Source organism: Leucoraja erinacea, chromosome 38 (genome assembly GCF_028641065.1).
Source record: "Leucoraja erinacea ecotype New England chromosome 38, Leri_hhj_1, whole genome shotgun sequence".
Classification (NCBI taxonomy): domain Eukaryota; kingdom Metazoa; phylum Chordata; class Chondrichthyes; order Rajiformes; family Rajidae; genus Leucoraja; species Leucoraja erinaceus.
Window position 1 is genome coordinate 1,054,583 of NC_073414.1, and position 18,775 is coordinate 1,073,357.

Here is an 18,775-nt window from a genome sequence, read left to right on the forward strand (position 1 = left end):
GCACCCCCCCCCCCCCCCCCCCCCCCCCCCCTTCACCCCCTCTCTGTGTTCTAACAGATGGTGTCTGGTCATAAGTGATAGGAATAGAATTAGGCCATTCGGCCCATCAAGTCTACTCCGCCATTCAATCACGGCTGATCTATCCCTCCCTCCTAACCCCATTCTCCTGCCTTCTCCCCATAACCCCTGACACCCGCACTAATCAAGAATCTATCTATCTCTGCCTTAAATATATCCACTGACTTGTGGCCTCCACAGCCTCCCGTGGCAATGAGTTCCACAGATTCGCCACCCTCTGTATGGAGTTTGTACGTTCTCTCCCCGTGACTGCGTGGGTTTTCTCCGGGTGCTCTGGTTTCCTCCCACACTCCATAGACGTGCGGGTTTGTAGGGTAATTGGCTTGGGTAAAGATTGTAAATTGTCCCTAGTGTGTGTAGGATGGTGATAGTGTGGTCGGCACCGACTCGATGGGCCGAAGGGCCTGTTTCCGCGCTGTATTTCTAAACTAAACTGAAATAAATCCTAAACTAAAGCTTTCTGGTTGTGCAAGGGTTAGACTTGAAATGTACTTGTGTTCAGTTGGTTTGTTTGCAGCCCACAGCCCTGGTTCAACTTCCTGTAATTACTGATAATTTAACGCATTCTTCCCAAATTAAATTCCTCTACAATCACCAGTAGGCACCCAAAAAAAGCAACCTCCTCAATAAATTGCATGTTCCAGGCTCGCTGCAGGAGCTGGGAATGTGCCTGTAGTTTGCGGGCCACCCCTACCTTGCCAATGATGGAGGCATTACTAACCCTCACTCCCTCCAGCACACAGTCACCCCATTCTTCCTGCTTTATGGCTCCTCTGGCACTGGCTTTACAGCTCCATTGCACTGGCTATTTCACTGGCCCCTCCTCTGGCCCCTCCTCTGGCCCCTCCACTGGATCCCCCACTGGATCCTCCACTGGCCCCTCCACTGGCCCCTCCACTGGCCCCTCCACTGGACCCTCCACTGGATCCCCCCACTGGATCCCCCCACTGGCCCCTCCACTGGCCCCCCCACTGGATCCCCCCCCCCCCACTGGCCCCTCCACTGGCCCCCCCACTGGATCCCCCCACTGCCCCCCCCCCTGGATCCCCCCCCACTGGCCCCTCCACTGGCCCCTCCACTGGATCCCCCACTGGATCCCCCCACTGCCCCCCCCCCCCCCCCCCCTGGATCCCCCACTGGCCACCCCCACACTGGATCCTCCACTGGCCCCTCCACTGCCCCCCCCACTGGTCACTCCACATGTTATAGGAGTAGAATTAGGCCATTCGGCCCATCGAGTCCACTCCGCACACGCACATCATGGCTGATCACATGCCTCACTAATCTCACACACACAGGCATACACACACACACACACACACACACACACACACACACACACACACCACACACACACCACACACACACACACACAGACACACACACACACACACACACACACATATACACACACACACAACCAGCTGGAGTAGCTCAGAAGATAGGGCAAAAAAGCTGGAGAGACTCAGCGGGTCAGGCACGTCTCTGGAGAGAGACCCTGGGTGAGACTGGAGAAGGTTCTCAACCCGAAACGTCGCCCATTCCTTCTCTCCAGAGATGCTGCCTGACCCGCTGAGTTACTCCAGCATTTTGTATCTATCTTCGGTTTAAACCAGCATCTGCAGTTCCTTCCTACACATTGCATCAGTAGACATTGATCGTGTGTGAAGACCTTCTGACGGCTTTCTTTGTAGTCAGGGGCACAGTGCAATAAAGGAGCAGCCTCGCACGTGAACAGGAATTTTGGACTTTAAAAGGTTTGATCAAAGACGTTACGGGGGAACTGATAGCGTTGATGGTTCAGCATGCAAGATGTTGGTCTTTGCAAGGGGTTTACGGAGCCCTGGTGAGACGGCATCTGGAATGTGGCTTGCAGGTCTGGTCTCCACACCGAGGAGAAGATATGCTTGTGATAGACGGAGCACTCTGGGGGGGTTCACCACAGTAAAAACATCTGGGGCGGTGGGTTAGTTGCAGGAGGAGATATTGAACCAACAAACCTGTGCGTAGAAGCACAGTAAATAGCTGCAGGAGTAGGCCATTCAGCCCTTCGAGCCAGCACCACCATCCGATGTTGGGGAAGTCCAGAACAATGGGTCACACAGTTTAAGGATAAGAGGGAAATCTTTTAGAACCGAGATGAGAAAATCATTTTTTTACACACAGAGAGTGGTGAATCTGTGGGATTCTCTGCCACAGAAGGTAGTTGAGGCCACACAGTTCATTGGCTATATTTAAGAGGGAGTTAGATGTGGCCCTTGTGGCTAAAGGGATCAGGGGGTATGGAGAGAAGGCAGGTACGGGATACTGAGTTGGATGATCAGCCATGATCATATTGAATGGCGAATGGTGCAGGCTCGAAGGGCCGAATGGCCTCTACTCCTGCACCTATTGTCTATGTTTCAATGTTTCTATCCTCCGAGCATCTAACGCTGTTTTTGTGTCCCTTGCTACCCAGTTCTCTGCCCAGTGAGATGCCAGAATGGTGGGGTGTGCGTGCGCCGAGACCATTGTCGCTGCCCGCCCGGCTTCACGGGGAGACTGTGCCACATCGCCACCGATTCGACCAACAACCAAGTCCTCAGCAGCCTCCCAACCAAGAGGCCAGGCTCAGCGCCCAATGGCAGGATACAAAGCATCTACACTCTGCCTCTGTCTAACCAGCGACGGCAAGCACAAAGTAAGAGCAGGCATCTCACATCGCACCAGCTTCTCATTATCGCCCCACACCCACAAACAACTAACAATGGCCTCTCTGTCCCCCTTCATCATCAGTACTTTTCTGCATATCTTTCATTCATTGTCCTTTATCTCTCTATATCATTGTCTATATAGAAACATAGAAAATAGGTGCAGGAGTAGAGGCCATTCGGCCCTTCGAGCCTGCACCCCCATTCAATATGATCATGGCTGATCATCCAACTCAGTATCCCGTACCTGCCTTCTCTCCATACCCCCTGATCCCCCTAGCCACAAGGGCCACATCTAACTCCCTCTTAAATATAGCCAATGAACTGGCCTCAACTACCCTCTGTGGCAGAGAGTTCCAGAGATTCACCACTCTCTGTGTGAAAAAAGTTCTTCTCATCTCGGTTTTAAAGGATTTCCCCCTTATCCTTAAGCTGTGACCCCTTGTCCTGGACTTCCCCAACATCGGGAACAATCTTCCTGCATCTAGCCTGTCCAACCCCTTAAGAATTTTTTGTAAGTTTCATCTCACATCGCACCAGCTTCTCCTTGTCGCCCCACACCCACAAACAACTAACAATGGCCTCTCTGTCCCCCTTCATCATCAGTACTTTTCTGCATATCTTTCATTCATTGTCCTTTATCTCTCTATATCATCGTCTATATCAGTGGTTCCCAACCTTTTTTTGGCCATGCCCCACCTAATCACCTCTAAAATCCTGATGCCCCCCCAACATCGGGAGCAATCTTCCTGCATCTAGCCTGTCCAACCCCTTAAGAATTTTGTAAGTTTCTATAAGATCTCTTGTTTTCACACCTTGTACTTCCCTATCTCTATGTCTCCGCCTCCCCTTTTCCCCTCCCCTTCCCAGCTCTCCCACAGCTCACTGTCTCCGCCTCTTCCTTTCTTCTTCCCGCCCCCCCCCGAAACCCTTCAGGAAGGAAATAGGTAACGTTTCGGGCCGAAACCCTTTGGGTTTCGTCCCGAAACGTTGCCTATTTCCTTCGCTCCATAGATGCTGCCTCACCCGCTGAGTTTCTCCATGTGGTGATATATAGAAGAACTTTTTTTCACGCAGAGAGTGGTGAATCTCTGGAACTCTCTGCCACAGAGGGTAGTTGAAACCAGTTCATTGGCTATATTTAAGAGGGAGTTAGATGTGGCCCTTGTGGCTAAGGGGATCAGAGGGTATGGAGAGAAGGCAGGTACGGGGATACTGAGTTGGATGATCAGCCATGATCATATTGAATGGTGGTGCAGGCTAAAGGGCCGAATGGCCCCTCCTGCACCTATTGTCTATGTTTCTATGTTTCTATAATTCTTACCATTTAAAAAGTGAACTCTGTTTCAGCTGAAGAAGCTTAAAACGCCAATGCCTTGGTTTAAACAAGCTTCAAAAGAACACGGCATCCATGAAAAAGAAAAATGAAATTAACAAAAGACAGTTAAAGTTCTGAGCAAGAAATTACTAAAAAATTGTTTTAAAAAATGGCCTCGCGCGCTTCGTGCGACGTGCATGAAGAGCGATGGCGCGGTGATTATGTAATAACTACACAGTAAAGACCTTTTTTACCCCAAAAAAAATTATTTACTGAAAATAACATCTGAAACATAAACTACATTTGTTTACCTGATGGAAAATCCAAAAAAATTAAAATCGAAAATTTGGACCCAGACCTCCTCAGTCGCACTCAATTGCCCCCCTGTGGGGCATACACCCCACGTTGGGAACCACTGGATATAGAAACATAGACAATTAGGTGCAGGAGTAGAGGCCATTCGGCCCTTCGAGCCTGCACCATTCGCCATTCAATATGATCATGGCTGATCATCCAACTCAGTATCCCATCCCTGCCTTCTCTCCATACCCCCTGATCCCTTTAGCCACAAGGGCCACATCTAACATCTAACATCTCTTAAATATAGCCAATGAACTGTGTGGCCTCAACTACCTTCTGTGGCAGAGAGTTCCACAGATTCACCACTCTCTGTGTGTGAAAAAAAAATGTTTTTCTCATCTCGGTCCTAAAAGATTTCCCCCTTATCCTTAAACTGTGTGTGTGACCCCTTGTTCTGGACTTCCCCAACATCGGGAACAATCTTCCTGCATCTAGCCTGTCCAACCCCTTAATAATTTTGTAAGTTTCTATAAGATATAGGATTCTATATCTCTCGTTTCCCTTATCCCTGAAGAAGGGTCTCGACCCGAAACGTCTCACCAAAGATGCTGCCTGTCCCACTGAGTTCCTCCAGCATTTTGTGTCTATTTGGGTTTAAACCAGCATCTGCAGTTCCTTCCCACACACTGGGCATTATTGTACCCTGTGGTGGCAGAGGGAGGTCACCTCATATTATGACCATGTGTACTTCAATGGAACAGAGCACAGTACACGGTGGTGCAGCGGTAGAGTTGCTGCCTTACAGTGCTTGCAGCGCCAGAGACCCGGGTTCGATCCCGACTACGGGTGCTGTCTGTACGGAGTTTGCACGTTCTCCCCGTGACCTGCGTGGGTTTTCTCCAAGATCTTCGGTTTCCTCCCACACTCCAAAGACGTGCAGGTTTGTAGGCTAATTGGCTTGGTGTAAATGTAAATTGTCCCCAGTGTGTGTGTGTAGGATAGTGTTAGTGTGTGGGGATCGCTGGTCGGCACGGACTCGGTGGGCCGAAGGGCCTGTTTCCGCGCTGTATCTCTGAACTAAACTGAACTACAGGATCAGAATGTCCATGTTGAACAAGGTGACAGGTTAAGCTAATCTCATGCGCCTGTCTAAAAGATTAGCTTAGTTTAGTTTGGAGATACAGTGTGGAACCTGGCCCTTGTGCATGGACTCAGTGGGTGGAAAGACCTGTCTACTAAAAGTGAAACTAAAACTGACCGTCTCTGACCCTCGGTCCACGTGACATGAATTAAACTAGACATTGACTGTGACTCCTTACACCTATTGAACAATGATATCCATCTATTTGCCATGGATGGATATACCCAAGATAGACACAAAAAGCTGGAGTAACTCAGCGGGTCAGGCAGCATCTGTGGAGAACATGGATAGGTGATGTTTCACAGAGTACTGGAGTAACTCAGCGGGTGCAGCAGCATCTATGGAGCTTATGAAATAGGCAACGTTTCGGGCTGAAACCCTTCCGGGTTTCGACCGGAAACGTTGCCTATTTCCAGAAGAGTTTCGGCCCGAAACGTTGCCTATTTCCTTCGCTCCATAGATGCTGCTGCACCATAACTCAGCGGGTCAGGCAGCATCTGTGGAGAACATGGATAGGTGACGTTTCACAGAGTGCTGGAGTAACTCAGCGGGTCAGGCAGCATCTGTGGAGAACATGGATAGGTGACGTTTCACAGAGTGCTGGAGTAACTCAGCGGGTCAGGCAGCATCTGTGGAGAACATGGATAGGTGACGTTTCACAGAGTGCTGGAGTAACTCAGCGGGTCAGGCAGCATCTGTGGAGAACATGGATAGGTGACGTTTCACAGAGTGCTGGAGTAACTCAGTGGGTCAGGCAGCATTGTGGAGAACATGGATAGGTGACACTTCAGGTCGAGACCCTTCAGATGTTCCCACAGATATACTCAACTCTATACTCTGGTGGGACAATGATTTCATTGGGAACGTTGTGTTGATACCTGCAGGTCAACAGGTGCCATCGATTGTTGATCTACGGGTCAACCACCCACCTGAGGTGCAGGTGAAGGTGCATCAGGTCGCGCAGGTGGATGGAGGAAGGAACAGCTTCTCAGCTCAGCAAGACACTGCACGAGGGGGGACTTTCCAGAGGGATCCTCAAGATGAGGCAACGCAAGAACAACTGAGACCGCTCGCCTCCACTCCCCCATCGGGCGGTGACTATCCCTTTGGTTATTGCTTCACTGAGATCACAAACGGACAGGTGGGAAATGGCTTTACAATGGACGGATGAATGAATGAATGAATGATACTTTATTGTTACCTGTGACAAAGTCATAGAGATATTCTTTGTTTTACACACCCAGGGTATGCAAAGAGTGGCCACCTAAAGGGCCAACAATGCTACAAAGTAGTCCTGCCTCTGTGTGTCTCTGTGTGTCTCTGTGTGTCTCTGTGTGTCTCTGTGTGTCTCTGTGTGTCTCTGCCTGTGTGTGTCTCTGTGTGTCTCTGCCTGTGTGTGTCTCTGCCTGTGTGTGTCTCTGCCTGTGTGTGTCTCTGCCTGTGTGTGTCTCTGCCTGTGTGTGTCTCTGCCTGTGTGTGTCTCTGCCTGTGTGTGTGTCTGCCTGTGTGTCTCTCTCTCTGTCTCTGTCTCCCTCTCTGTCTCCCCCTCTGTCTCCCCCCCCTCTGTCTCCCCCTCTGTCTCCCCCTCTCTGTCTCCCCCTCTGTCTCCCCCTCTCTGTCTCCCCCTCTGTCTCCCCCTGTCTCTCTCCCCCTCTCTGTCTCCCCTCTCTCTGTCTCCCCCCTCTGTCTGTCCCCCTCTCTGTCTGTCCCCCTCTCTCTGTCTCCCTCTCTGTCCCCCTCTGTCTGTCCCCCTCTCTGTCTCTGTCCCCCTCTCTCTCCATGTCCCCCTCCCTGTCCCCCCCCTCTGTCTCCATGTCTGAGGGAGGTGAAGTGACCCCGAAATAGCATTTACGTTGTTCTTGGGGAAATTAAATGCATTGCGTTGAGAGAAATATTGGGTGATTGAATTTGTGCGAGCATGGCACTGTCTAAGCTGTGACTGACCCCCACCCACCAAATCCTTCTTGCTTTCTCTCTGGCCGCAGTGTGCCACACCATTGACCGGTCTCCGCACCAGGGACCACTGCTGTCGAGGAGGGGGCGCGGGCTGGGGAGTGTCGGAGTGCACCGTGTGTCCACATTCTCCAGGTAAGTGTCGCACCTTCACACAGGTGAGCGTTTGTCGGCGCTGGGCCTCTACTCTGGGTCTCTATGTCTCTATATTTAGAAGGATGAGCGGGGACCTCATTGAAACGTCCAAAATAGTGAAAGGCCCGGATAGAGTGGATGTGGAGAGGATGTTTCCACTAGTGGGAGAGTCTAGGAACAGAGGGCACAGCCTCAGAATTAAAGGACGTTCCTTTAGGAAGATGAGGAGGAATTTCTTTAGCCAGAGGGTGGTGAATCTGTGGAATTCATTGCCACACAGACGGCTGTGGAGGCCACAAGTCAGTGGATATTTTTAAGGCAGAGATAGATAGATTCTTGATTAGTACGGGTGTCAGGGGTTATGGGGAGAAGGCAGGAGAATGGGGTTGGGAGGGAGGGATAGATCAGCCATGATTGAATGGCGGAGTAGACTTGATGGGCCGAATGGCCTAATTCTATTCCTATCACTTATGATCTTATGAAGTTGTAGTGTAGCTGGGTGGCACAGCGGTAGAGTTGCTGCCTGTACGGAGTTTTGTGGTATTGAGTGCAGTTCTGGTCACCCCATTACATTGAAGGATCATGTAGGCTTTGGAGACGGTGCAGAGGAGGATTAAAGATGCTTTTATATACTAGGCATTTGTATATGCAGGGAAGGGAGGGGTGCGGACCAGGACAGGCATATGAGGTTTGTAGGAGGGAACTGCAGATGCTGGTTTAACCAAAGAAAGACACAAAATACTGGAGTAACTCAGCGGGACAGGCAGCATCTCTGGAGAGACGGAATGGGTGATGTTTTTGAAGAAGGGTCTCGACTCGAAACGTCACCCATTCCCTCTCTCCAGTGATGCTGCCTGTCCCGCTGAGCATTTTGTCCACCTTAGCCTTATGAGGATAGTTTATTTCAGCATAATGTTTAGCACAGACATTGTGGGCCAAAGGGCCTTTTTCATGCTGTACACTTCTGTGTTCTCTGTACGAGCCTTGCCCTTCCTCCGCACTGGAATGTGCTGGTCCTGAACTTCAATCAATTTGCTGTTGAATGAATTCCACATGGCACATATGGATTTACCTAACATCAACTGCTCCCTCCCTCCGAACTAATAATGCTGTCATTCACAATCCTTGTATCCCTGTCCTTAGCACCTTCTTCCCCAGCCAACAATGGCCCATTGTGGGCTCCACCCTTCCCGAGCCCCGCCTGGTTCTGGCCTACACCCCATCAATCAGTCTGAAGAAGGGTCTCGACCCATACCTTTCCTCTGGAGATGCTGCCTGTCCCGCTGAGTTATCCCAGTATGTTGCGCCTATCTTCAGATTAAACATTGAAACTTAACGAATAGTGAAAGGCCTGGATAGAGTGGATGTGGAGAGGATGTTTCCACTAGTGGGAGAGTCTAGGACTAGAGGTCACAGCCTCAGAATTAAAGGACTTTCCTATAGGAAGGAAATGAGATGGAATTTCTTTAGTCAGAGGGTGGTGAATCTGTGGAATTCATTGCCACACAGACGGCTGTGGAGGCCACAAGTCAGTGGATATATTTAAAGCAGAGATAGATAGATTCTTGATTAGTGCGGGTGTCAGGGGTTATGGGGAGAAGTCAGGAGAATGGGGTTAGGAGGGAGAGATAGATCAGCCATGATTGAATGACAGAGTAGACTAAATGGGCCGAATGGCCTAATTCTGCTCCTATCACTTATGACCTTAGACCAGCACCTACAGTTCCTTCCCACTCACTTTATTTAATTTCCCCCAGAGCCAAACCTCAGACAAAGTATGTCCTAAAAAATCAAAGGTATGGGGGTACGGAGAGAAGGCAGGGATGGGATACCGAGTTGGATGATCAGCCATGATCATATTGAATGGCGAATGGTGCAGGCTCGAAGGGCCGAATGGCCTCTACTCCTGCACCTATTGTCTATGTTTCTAAAGCTGAAACTTGTGATTAGTGCCACAGTTTAGCTTGATGGGGGGAGTTGTTGCACACACGGGCTGACAACTACTGTAAGCTGTGGAGATCATAGAAACATAGAAACATAGAAATAAGGTGCAGGAGTAGAGGCCATTCGGCCCTTCGAGCCTGCACCGCCATTCAATATGATCATGGCTGATCATCCAACTCAGTATCCCGTACCTGCCTTCTATCCATACCCCCTGATCCCTTTAGCCACAAGGGCCACATCTAACTCCCTCTTAAATATAGCCAATGAACTGTGGCCTCAACTACCTTCTGTGGCAGAGAGTTCCACAGATTCACCACTCTCTGTGTGAAAAATGTTTTTCCTCATCTCGGTTTTAAAGGATTTCCCCCTTATCCTTAAGCTGTACCCCCTTGTCCTGGACTTCCCCAACATCGGGAGCAATCTTCCTGCATCTAGCCTGTCCAACCCCTTAAGAATTTTGTAAGTTTCTATAAGATCCCCTCTCAATCTCCTAAATTCTAGAGAGTATAAACCAAGTCTATCCAGTCTTTCTTCATAAGACAGTCCTGACATCCCAGGAATCAGTCTGGTGAACCTTCTCTGCACTCCCTCTACGGCAATAATGTCCTTCCTCAGATTTGGAGACCAAAACTGTACGCAATACTCCAGGTGTGGTCTCACCAAGACCCTGTACAACTGCAGTAGAACCTCCCTGCTCCTAGACTCAAATCCTTTGCTATGAAAGCCAACAATTAATCAGAATGATTAATTCTTGCAGGCGAGGTATGTGATCACAGAACAGATTGCTGCTTCTGTGTGGAGCGTATGATATGGTTACAGACAATGAGGCCTGCATGTCCAGTTCAGTTTATTGTCCCGTGTACCGAGGTACAGTGAAAAGCTTTTGTTGCGTGCTAACCAGTCAGCAGAAAGACAATACATGATTACAATCGAGCCGTCCACAGTGTACGGATACATGATAAGGGAATAACGTTTAGTGCCAGCAAAGTCCCATCAAGGATAGTCTGAGGGTCTCCAATGAGGTAGATAGTATTTCAGGACTGCTCTCTAGGTGTGGTAGGATGGTTCAGTTGCCTGCATGGGCCTTGAGGTTAGCCTTTATCAAGTTTAGTTTATTTCAAAGGTAGACAAAAGTGCTGGAGAAACTCAGCGGGTGCAGCAGCATCTATGGAGCGAAGGAAATAGGCAACGTTTCGGGACAAAATCCAAAGGAAATAGGCAACGTTTCGGGACAAAATCCAAAGGAAATAGGCAACGTTTCGGGACAAAATCCAAAGGAAGTAGGCAACGTTTCGGGATGAAAGCCAAAGGAAATAGGCAACGTTTCGGGATGAAAGCCAAAGGAAATAGGCAACGTTTCGGGATGAAAGCCAAAGGAAATAGGCAACGTTCGGGTCGAAACCCAAAGGGTTTCGGGACGAAACGTTGCCTATTTCCTTCGCTCCATAGATGCTGCTGCACCCGCTGAGTTTCTCCAGCACTTTTGTCTACCTTCGATTTTCCAGCATCTGCAGTTCCTTCTAGAGCATTTAGTTTATATCAATTTAGTTTAGTTTAGAGATACAGGGCCAAATACAGGCCCTTCGGCCCACCATGTCCGTGCCAACCAGCGATCCCCGCACACTAACACTATCCTACCCACACTAGGGACAATTTACAATTTTACCCGAAGCCAATTAACCTACAAACCTGCACGTCTTTGGAGTGTGGGAGTGAACTGGAGATCCCGGGAAAACCCACGCAGGCCACGGGGAGAACGTGCAAACTCCGTATAGTCAGCACCCGTAGTCGGGATCGAACCCGGGTCCCTGGTGCTGTGAGGCAGCAGCTCTACCCGCTGCGCCACCGTCCTGCCCCAAAGTTCCCACAAGTCTCCAAGTCAAACAAGGGGACATGACTTGAGAATTAAGGGACAGAAGTTTAGGGGTAACATGAGGGGGAACTTCTTTACTCAGAGAGTGGTGGCTGTGTGTGGAATGAGCTTCCAGTGAAGGTGGTGGAGGCAGGTTCGTTTTTATCATTTAAAAATAAATTGGATAGTTATATGGACGGGAAGGGAATGGTGGGTTATGGTCTGAGCGCAGGTATATGGGACTAGGGGAGAATACATGTTTGGCACGGACTAGAAGGGTCGAGATGGCCTGTTTCCGTGCTGTAATTGTTATATGGTTATATGTTTCGAATTTGCTTATTAATACGTGATCATTTATTCTGCAGAAAATGACTGCCCGAGAGGATTCCAGAAAATGGCAGATGGCGAATGTCAAGGTAATGGAGTCGGCATCTCCTCCCCTCCGTCACCAAGAGTCAAGAGTCTTTGTGGGCCGAATGGCCTGTTTCATGCTGTACGCTTCTATCTTCTCTCTTAGTTGTACCATCCTTACCCCTTGTCCTTACACAGGATGCCAGTGCAATGTAGAAAGCTGAACAAGTTTGGACACCAATGCCAGTGTTTAAGAAGGAACTGCAGATGCTGGAGAATCGAAGGTTACACAAAAAAGCTGGAGAAACTCAGCGGGTGCAGCAGCATCTATGGAGCGAAGGAAAGAAACGTTGCCTATTTCCTTCGCTCCATAGATGCTGCTGCACCCGCTGAGTTTCTCCAGCTTTTTTGTGTAACCTTGGACACCAATGCCACATCTGTACACTGTGCACAGCTGTAGAGCAGTCTGCAACAAAGGTGTATCTGTACACTGTGGACGGCTCGATTGTAATCATGTATTGTCTTTCCGCTGACTGGTTAGCACGCAACAAAAGCTTTTCACTGTACCTCGGTACACGGGACAGTAAACTGAAGTCAGACTCAAACCTAGACGCAAAATGCTGGAGTAACTCAGCGGGTCAGGCAGCATCTCTGGAGAGAAGCATGGAGCAGTTACTGCCTGACAGCGCTTGCAGCACTGGAGACCCGGGTTTGATCCCGACTACGGGTGCTGTCTGTACGGAGTTTGCACGTTCTCCCCGTGACCTGCGTGGGTTTTCTCCGGGTGCTCCGGTTTCCTCCCACGCTCCAAAGACGTGCAGGTTTGTAGGTTAATTGGCTTGGTGTAAATGTGAAGATTGTCCCCAGTGTGTGTGTAGGATAGTGTTAGTGTGCGGGGATTGCTGGTCGGCACGGACTCGGTGGGCCGAAGGGCCTGTTTCCGCGCTGTATCTCTAAACTAAACCAAACTAAATAAGTAGAAATAAGGCTTTAACCCTGTGGAGGTTAAACGTTGATCTTGTTTCCTGCAGACATCGACGAGTGTGGCTTGCCAAGGATCTGCCAGGACGGCAAGTGTGTGAACATAAAGGGCAGTTATAGATGTACCTGTAACGCTGGCTTTGTGCAAGACACCTCAAAGAGTCGCTGCATCTGTAAGTACCCAGGCAACGGGACAAGTCACACTGCACTCACCACTCAAAGGATTGGACAGGCTCGATGCAGGAAAAATGTTCCCCATGTTGGGGGAGTCCAGAACATAGAAACATAGACAATAGGTGCAGGAGTAGGCCATTCGGCCCTTCGAGCCTGCACCATTCGCCATTCAATATGAGAGAAGGACATTATTGCCATAGAGGGAGTGCACAGAAGGTTCACCAGACTGATTCCTGGGATGTCAGGACTGTCTTATGAAGAAAGACTGGATAGACTTGGTTTATACTGGTCTCTGTACTGTACACTGACAATGACAATTAAAATTGAATCTGAATCTGAATCTGAATCTGATACTCTCTAGAATTTAGGAGATTGAGAGGGGATCTTATAGAAACTTACAAAATTCTTAAGGGGTTGGACAGGCTAGATGCAGGAAGATTGTTCCCGATGTTGGGGAAGTCCAGGACAAGGGGTCACAGCTTAAGGATAAGGGGGAAATCCTTTAAAACCGAGATGAGAAGAACTTTTTTCACACAGAGAGTGGTGAATCTCTGGAACTCTCTGCCACAGAGGGTAGTTGAGGCCACAGTTCATTGGCTATATTTAAGAGGGAGTTAGATGTGGCCCTTGTGGCTAAGGGGATCAGGGGGTATGGAGAGAAGGCAGGTACGGGATACTGAGTTGGATAATCAGCCATGATCATATTGAATGGCGAATGGTGCAGGCTCGAAGGGCCGAATGGCCTACTCCTGCACCTAAATTCTGTGTTTCTATGTTTCTATGATCATGGCTGATCATCCAACTCAGTATCCTGTACCTGCCTTCTCTCCATACCCCCTGATCCCTTTAGCCACAAGGGCCACATCTAACTCCCTCTTAAATATAGCCAATGAACTGTGTGGCCTCAACTACCTTCTATAGCAGAGAATTCCACAGATTCACCACTCTCTGTGTGTGAAAAATGATTTTCTCATCTCGGTCTGAAAAGATTTCCCCCTTATCCTTAAACTGTGTGAGCCCTAGTTCTGGACTTCCCCAACATCGGGAACAATCTTCCTGCATCTAGCCTGTCCACTCACCACTTCTTAAAGGATTGGACAGGCTCAATGCAGGAAAAATGTTCCCCATGTTGGGGGAGTCCAGAACCAGGGGTCACACACTGTTTAAGAATAGGGGGTGGCCATTTAGGACTGAGATGAGGAAACATTTTTTTCACCCAGCGAACTCTCTGCCACAGAAGGCAGTGGAGGCCAATTCACTGGATGTTTTCAAGGGAGGCTTAAATCTGAATTCTCAGCTGAACAAAACCAATCACTGAATTAGTGGTAATGTGGTTCCAGTGGTTTGGTGTCGAGGTCAATGCTAAAGTCTTGCCGTTGCTGTGTGTAAGTACAGCACGGAAACAGGCCCTTCAGCCCATCGAGTCCGTGCCGTCCAGCGATCCCTGTACACCAACTCTGACCTACACACTCTAGGGACAATTTACACATGTACCAGGCCAATTAATCTACAAACCTGTACGTCTCTGTATTTTCTGCTTGACTGATGCATGTTTCTGCCCTCCAGCGCACCAGGTGATATCGTTGACCAGAGGGCCGTGTTACCGCATCTACAGGGGCGGTTCCTGCTCTCTGCCCGTGGTCCAGAACATCACCAAGCAGATCTGCTGCTGTAGTCGTGTGGGCAAGGCCTGGGGTCCGAGCTGCCAAAGATGCCCGGCGGCTGGCACAGGTAACCTGCATGCACAGGTATATCCAGGTGGCACAGGTAACCCAGGTGGCACAGGTAACCTGCTGGCACAGGTAACCCCAGGTGGCACATATAATCTGCCGGCACAGGTAACCCAGGTGGCACAGGTAACCCCAGGTGGCACAGGTAACCCCAGGTGGCACAGGTAACCCCAGGTGGCACAGGTAACCTGCTGGCACAGGTATACCCAGGTGGCACAGGTAACCCAGGTGGCACAGGTAACCCAGGTGGCACATATAACCTGCTGGCACAGGTATACCCAGGTGGCACAGGTAACCCCAGGTGGCACAGGTAACCCCAGGTGGCACAGGTAACCTGCCAGGTGGCACAGGTATACCCAGGTGGCACAGGTAACCCAGGTGGCACAGGTAACCCAGGTGGCACAGGTAACCCAGGTGGCACAGGTAACCCAGGTGGCACAGGTAACCCAGGTGGCACAGGTAACCCAGGTGGCACAGGTAACCCCAGGTGGCACAGGTAACCCAGGTGGCACAGGTAACCCCAGGTGGCACAGGTAACCCCAGGTGGCACAGGTAACCTGCTGGCACGGGTAACCGCAGGTGGCTTGGGGTCTACCTGTGTATTGCACTCTAATGGGGCTGGTAGCATAGCCCCTTTGATTGAGACAGTGTGCTGCCCTGCCTGGAATGTGCAGGAAGGAACTGCAGATGCTGGTCTACACCAAAGGCAGACACAAAGTGCTGGAGTAACTCAGCGGGTCAGGCAGCATCTCTGCAGAGAAGGAATGGGTGATGTTTCGGGTCGAGACCCTTCTTCAGTGTAAGAGTCGGGGGCGGGGGAAATTGGACATGGAAGGCAGAGAGAACCTGTGAGGTGTGAAAAGGACAGATCAAAACCGACGATGATCAAGGAAATTTAGAATGGTTCACTCACAGGTAACCCAGGGATGGGCAGGTGGGAGGTGGGACGGGCGGAGAGGGCAGGGAGTGTAGCGAGAGAGGGGGGCCAGTGAAGGGAGAGGGTGAGAGAGGACATTGAAGAGATGGAGGATAGGGGGAGGGGGGGGGTGAGGGGGTGAGAGGGGGGAAGGGGGTAAGGAGGGGAGGGGGGGTGGTGACGCGAGGGGGGGGGGGTGGGGAAGGAAGTGGGGGGGGGATGGTGAGGGGTTTGGTGAGAGGGGAGGTGAGGGGGGGAGGAAGTGACGTGGGGGGTGAGAGTGTGGGAGGGGAGGGGGTGAGAGGGGAAGGGGGGGGAGGGGTGGGATAGGTGGGGGGGGAGGGGGGGATGGGGGTGGGTGAGGGGGGGGGTAAAGGGGGAAGGAGGGACGGGGTGAGGGGGTGAGGAGCAGTGTATTGGAGCGGGCTGTACATGCTGCCGTGCCACTCTACAGGTGCATTCAGGGAAGTTTGCCCAGCTGGCCCCGGCTACCACTACACCAGGTCTGATCTCCGACTCCCCAACCGGGGCACCGGGAGCCTCGGCCAACACCGGCCGCGGGTGGAGAGAGTGCGCCCCAGCACCACCCTGGCACCGATCGTTCAACACACAGCGGGTACGTGGGGGGGGGGGGGGGGGGGGACAGGAATTGGCCGCGGGACAATCGCCATCGCCAGCCGGGGGCTTTGACTTTGACTCTGACATCGGGGGGGAGGGGGAGAGTGCGGTGGAGAGAGTTAAGTTTTTTTTGGCCTTCCATCACAGCTATGTGATGGATGTTTATGTTAAATGTAATTATGTTGTGTCTGGGGTCTATTTGTGTGTAATGTATGGCTGCAGAAACGGCATTTCGTTTGGACCTCCAGGGGTCCAAATGAAAATTAAATTGACTCTTGACTCTTGAAGGGGGGAGGGGGTCACGAGAATGGAAGGGCGGGCACAAAATGCTGGAGTAACTCAGCGGGACAGGGAGCAACTCTGGAGAGAAGGAATGGGGCTGGCGGGTCGGGTCGGGTGGGGGTGAGGCGTGGGGAGGGGGAGGGGGAGAGTCGGGTGAGGGTGGGGGGATCAGGTGGGGAGGAAAGGTCAAGCAAGAGGTGAGCTGTTGGGTTGGGGTCAGCTGATGACCTGGGCAGGCAACGGTTCATTGGGATTGCCAACGTTGTCCTAATTTGGTCATTCTCCTTGTTCCACAGCTCCCAGGTTGCGGGAGATGGCAACTGTGGCCAGGATTCCAGCCACCACCACTGTCCCACCTTACACCACACGTCCAGGTGTGTGTACGAGCCATCTCCGTGAAGCACAGGGAAGTCTTGCAGCCCTCCACTCAATGCCAGGCTACCATGGTGGACATGGAACATTGAGGAGTCACCTCCCACCCTGGCCTCAATGTCCCCAATCTCAGTTAGGCAATATTTTTCCCTCTCCTCCTATATACAGCCACATATTTTGCCATTACCACGTGCTTGAGTCGTAGGCAATTGATAGAAACATAGAAAATAGATGCAGCAGTAGGCCATTCGGCCCTTCGAGCCAGCACCGCGATTCAATATGATCATGGCTGATCTTCTAAAATCAGTATCTCATTCCTGCTTTTTCCCCATATCCCTTGATTCCATTAGCCCTAAGAGCTGCGGTATATCTAGCTCTCTCTTGAAGTCAAGAGGTCATAATGTCCTGCAATAATGGCCATACACACATACTCTTCATTCAGTAAAGATATCCATAGATGCCGCCTCACCTGGTGAGTTGAGCTAGCTTTTTTGATTTGATTTTAGGGACCCCAGTTCTTTCGCAAGATGTACAAACAATCCTTGAATCCATCAGATTAGCATTCATCCAGAACTCCGCAGTGTGTGTTGATGAGATATTCGAAGATTGACACAAATTGCTGGAGTAACTCAGCGGGACAGGCAGCATCTCTGGAAAGAAGGAATGGGTGATGTTTTTGGTCGAGACCATTCTTATCAACCCAAAACGTCACCTATTCCTTCTCTCCAGAGAAATGCTGAGTTACTCCAGCATTTTGTGTCTATCTTTGGTTTAAAACAGCATCTGCAGTTCCTTCCTACAACTGCCTGGTTGTAAGCTGCACTCGGTTGATTCTCTTGGACACTCACTAACCGTGAGATATCCCCCTCTCTCTGTGTCCACAGCACCTGAGCTACACATCTGCCTGCGCGTGCCACACGTGTGTGGACCGGGACACTGCGTGGCACGGCAGCGGAGCCACACGTGTGTGTGTAACATTGGGTTCCAGCTCAATGCAGAGCGGTCGCGGTGTGTGGGTGAGTAAATGGTGGCTGAGATACCCAGGTGGGTGTACCTGGGGCAGGTGGGTGTACCTGGGGCAGGTGGGTGTACCCGGGGCAGGTGGGTGTACCCGGGGCAGGTGGGTGGGTGTACCTGGGGCAGGTGGGTGTACCCGGGGCAGGTGGGTGTACCCGGGGCAGGTGGGTGTACCCGGGGCAGGTGGGTGTACCTGGGGCAGGTGGGTGTACCCGGGGCAGGTGGGTGTACCCGGGGCAGGTGGGTGTATCTGGGGCAGGTGGGTGTCCCCGGGGCAGGTGGGTGGGGGCACCTGGGGCAGGTGGGTGTACCTGGGGCAGGTGGGTATACCTGGGGCAGGTGGGTGTACCTGGGGCAGGTGGGTGTACCTGGGGCAGGTGGGTGTACCTGGGGCAGGTGGGTGTACCTGGGGCAGGTGGGTGTACCCGGGGCAGGTGGGTGTACCCGGGGCAGGTGGGTGTACCCGGGGCAGATGGGTGTACCTGGGGCAGGTGGGTGTACCTGGGGCAGGTGGGTGTACCTGGGGCAGGTGGGTGTACCTGGGGCAGGTGGGTGTACCTGGTGGGTACCCGGGTGGGTGTACCCGGGGCAGGTGGGGGTGGGTGTACCCGGGGGCAGGTGGGTGTACCCGGGGCAGGTGGGTGTACCCGGGGTGGGTGGGGGCAGGTGTACCTGGGGCAGGTGGGTGTACCTGGTGGGTGTGTACCCGGGGCACCTGGGGTAGGTGGGTGTACCTGGGGCAGGTGGGTGTACCTGGGGCAGGTGGGTGTACCCGGGGCAGGTGGGTGTACCTGGGGCAGGTGGATGTACCCGGGGCAGGTGGGTGTACCCGGGGCAGGTGAGTGTACCCGGGGCAGGGTGGGTGTATCTGGGGCAGGTGGGTGTATCTGGGGCAGGTGGGTGTGTGGGTGTACCTGGGGCAG

General features: G+C 51.6%; 1 protein-coding gene across 1 annotated transcript in view; it reads left to right on the forward strand.

Annotated features, from left to right (window-relative positions):
* Window positions 1–18,775, forward strand: part of LOC129714041 (latent-transforming growth factor beta-binding protein 4-like) — a 43,819-nt gene that overhangs the window by 1,125 nt on the left and 23,919 nt on the right. The window contains 9 exon segments of the mRNA XM_055663499.1: window positions 2,537–2,758; window positions 6,412–6,668; window positions 7,513–7,615; window positions 11,777–11,827; window positions 12,794–12,916; window positions 14,484–14,648; window positions 16,018–16,179; window positions 16,760–16,837; window positions 17,720–17,851. Of these exon segments, the coding sequence (XP_055519474.1) occupies window positions 2,537–2,758; window positions 6,412–6,668; window positions 7,513–7,615; window positions 11,777–11,827; window positions 12,794–12,916; window positions 14,484–14,648; window positions 16,018–16,179; window positions 16,760–16,837; window positions 17,720–17,851 (1,293 nt within the window).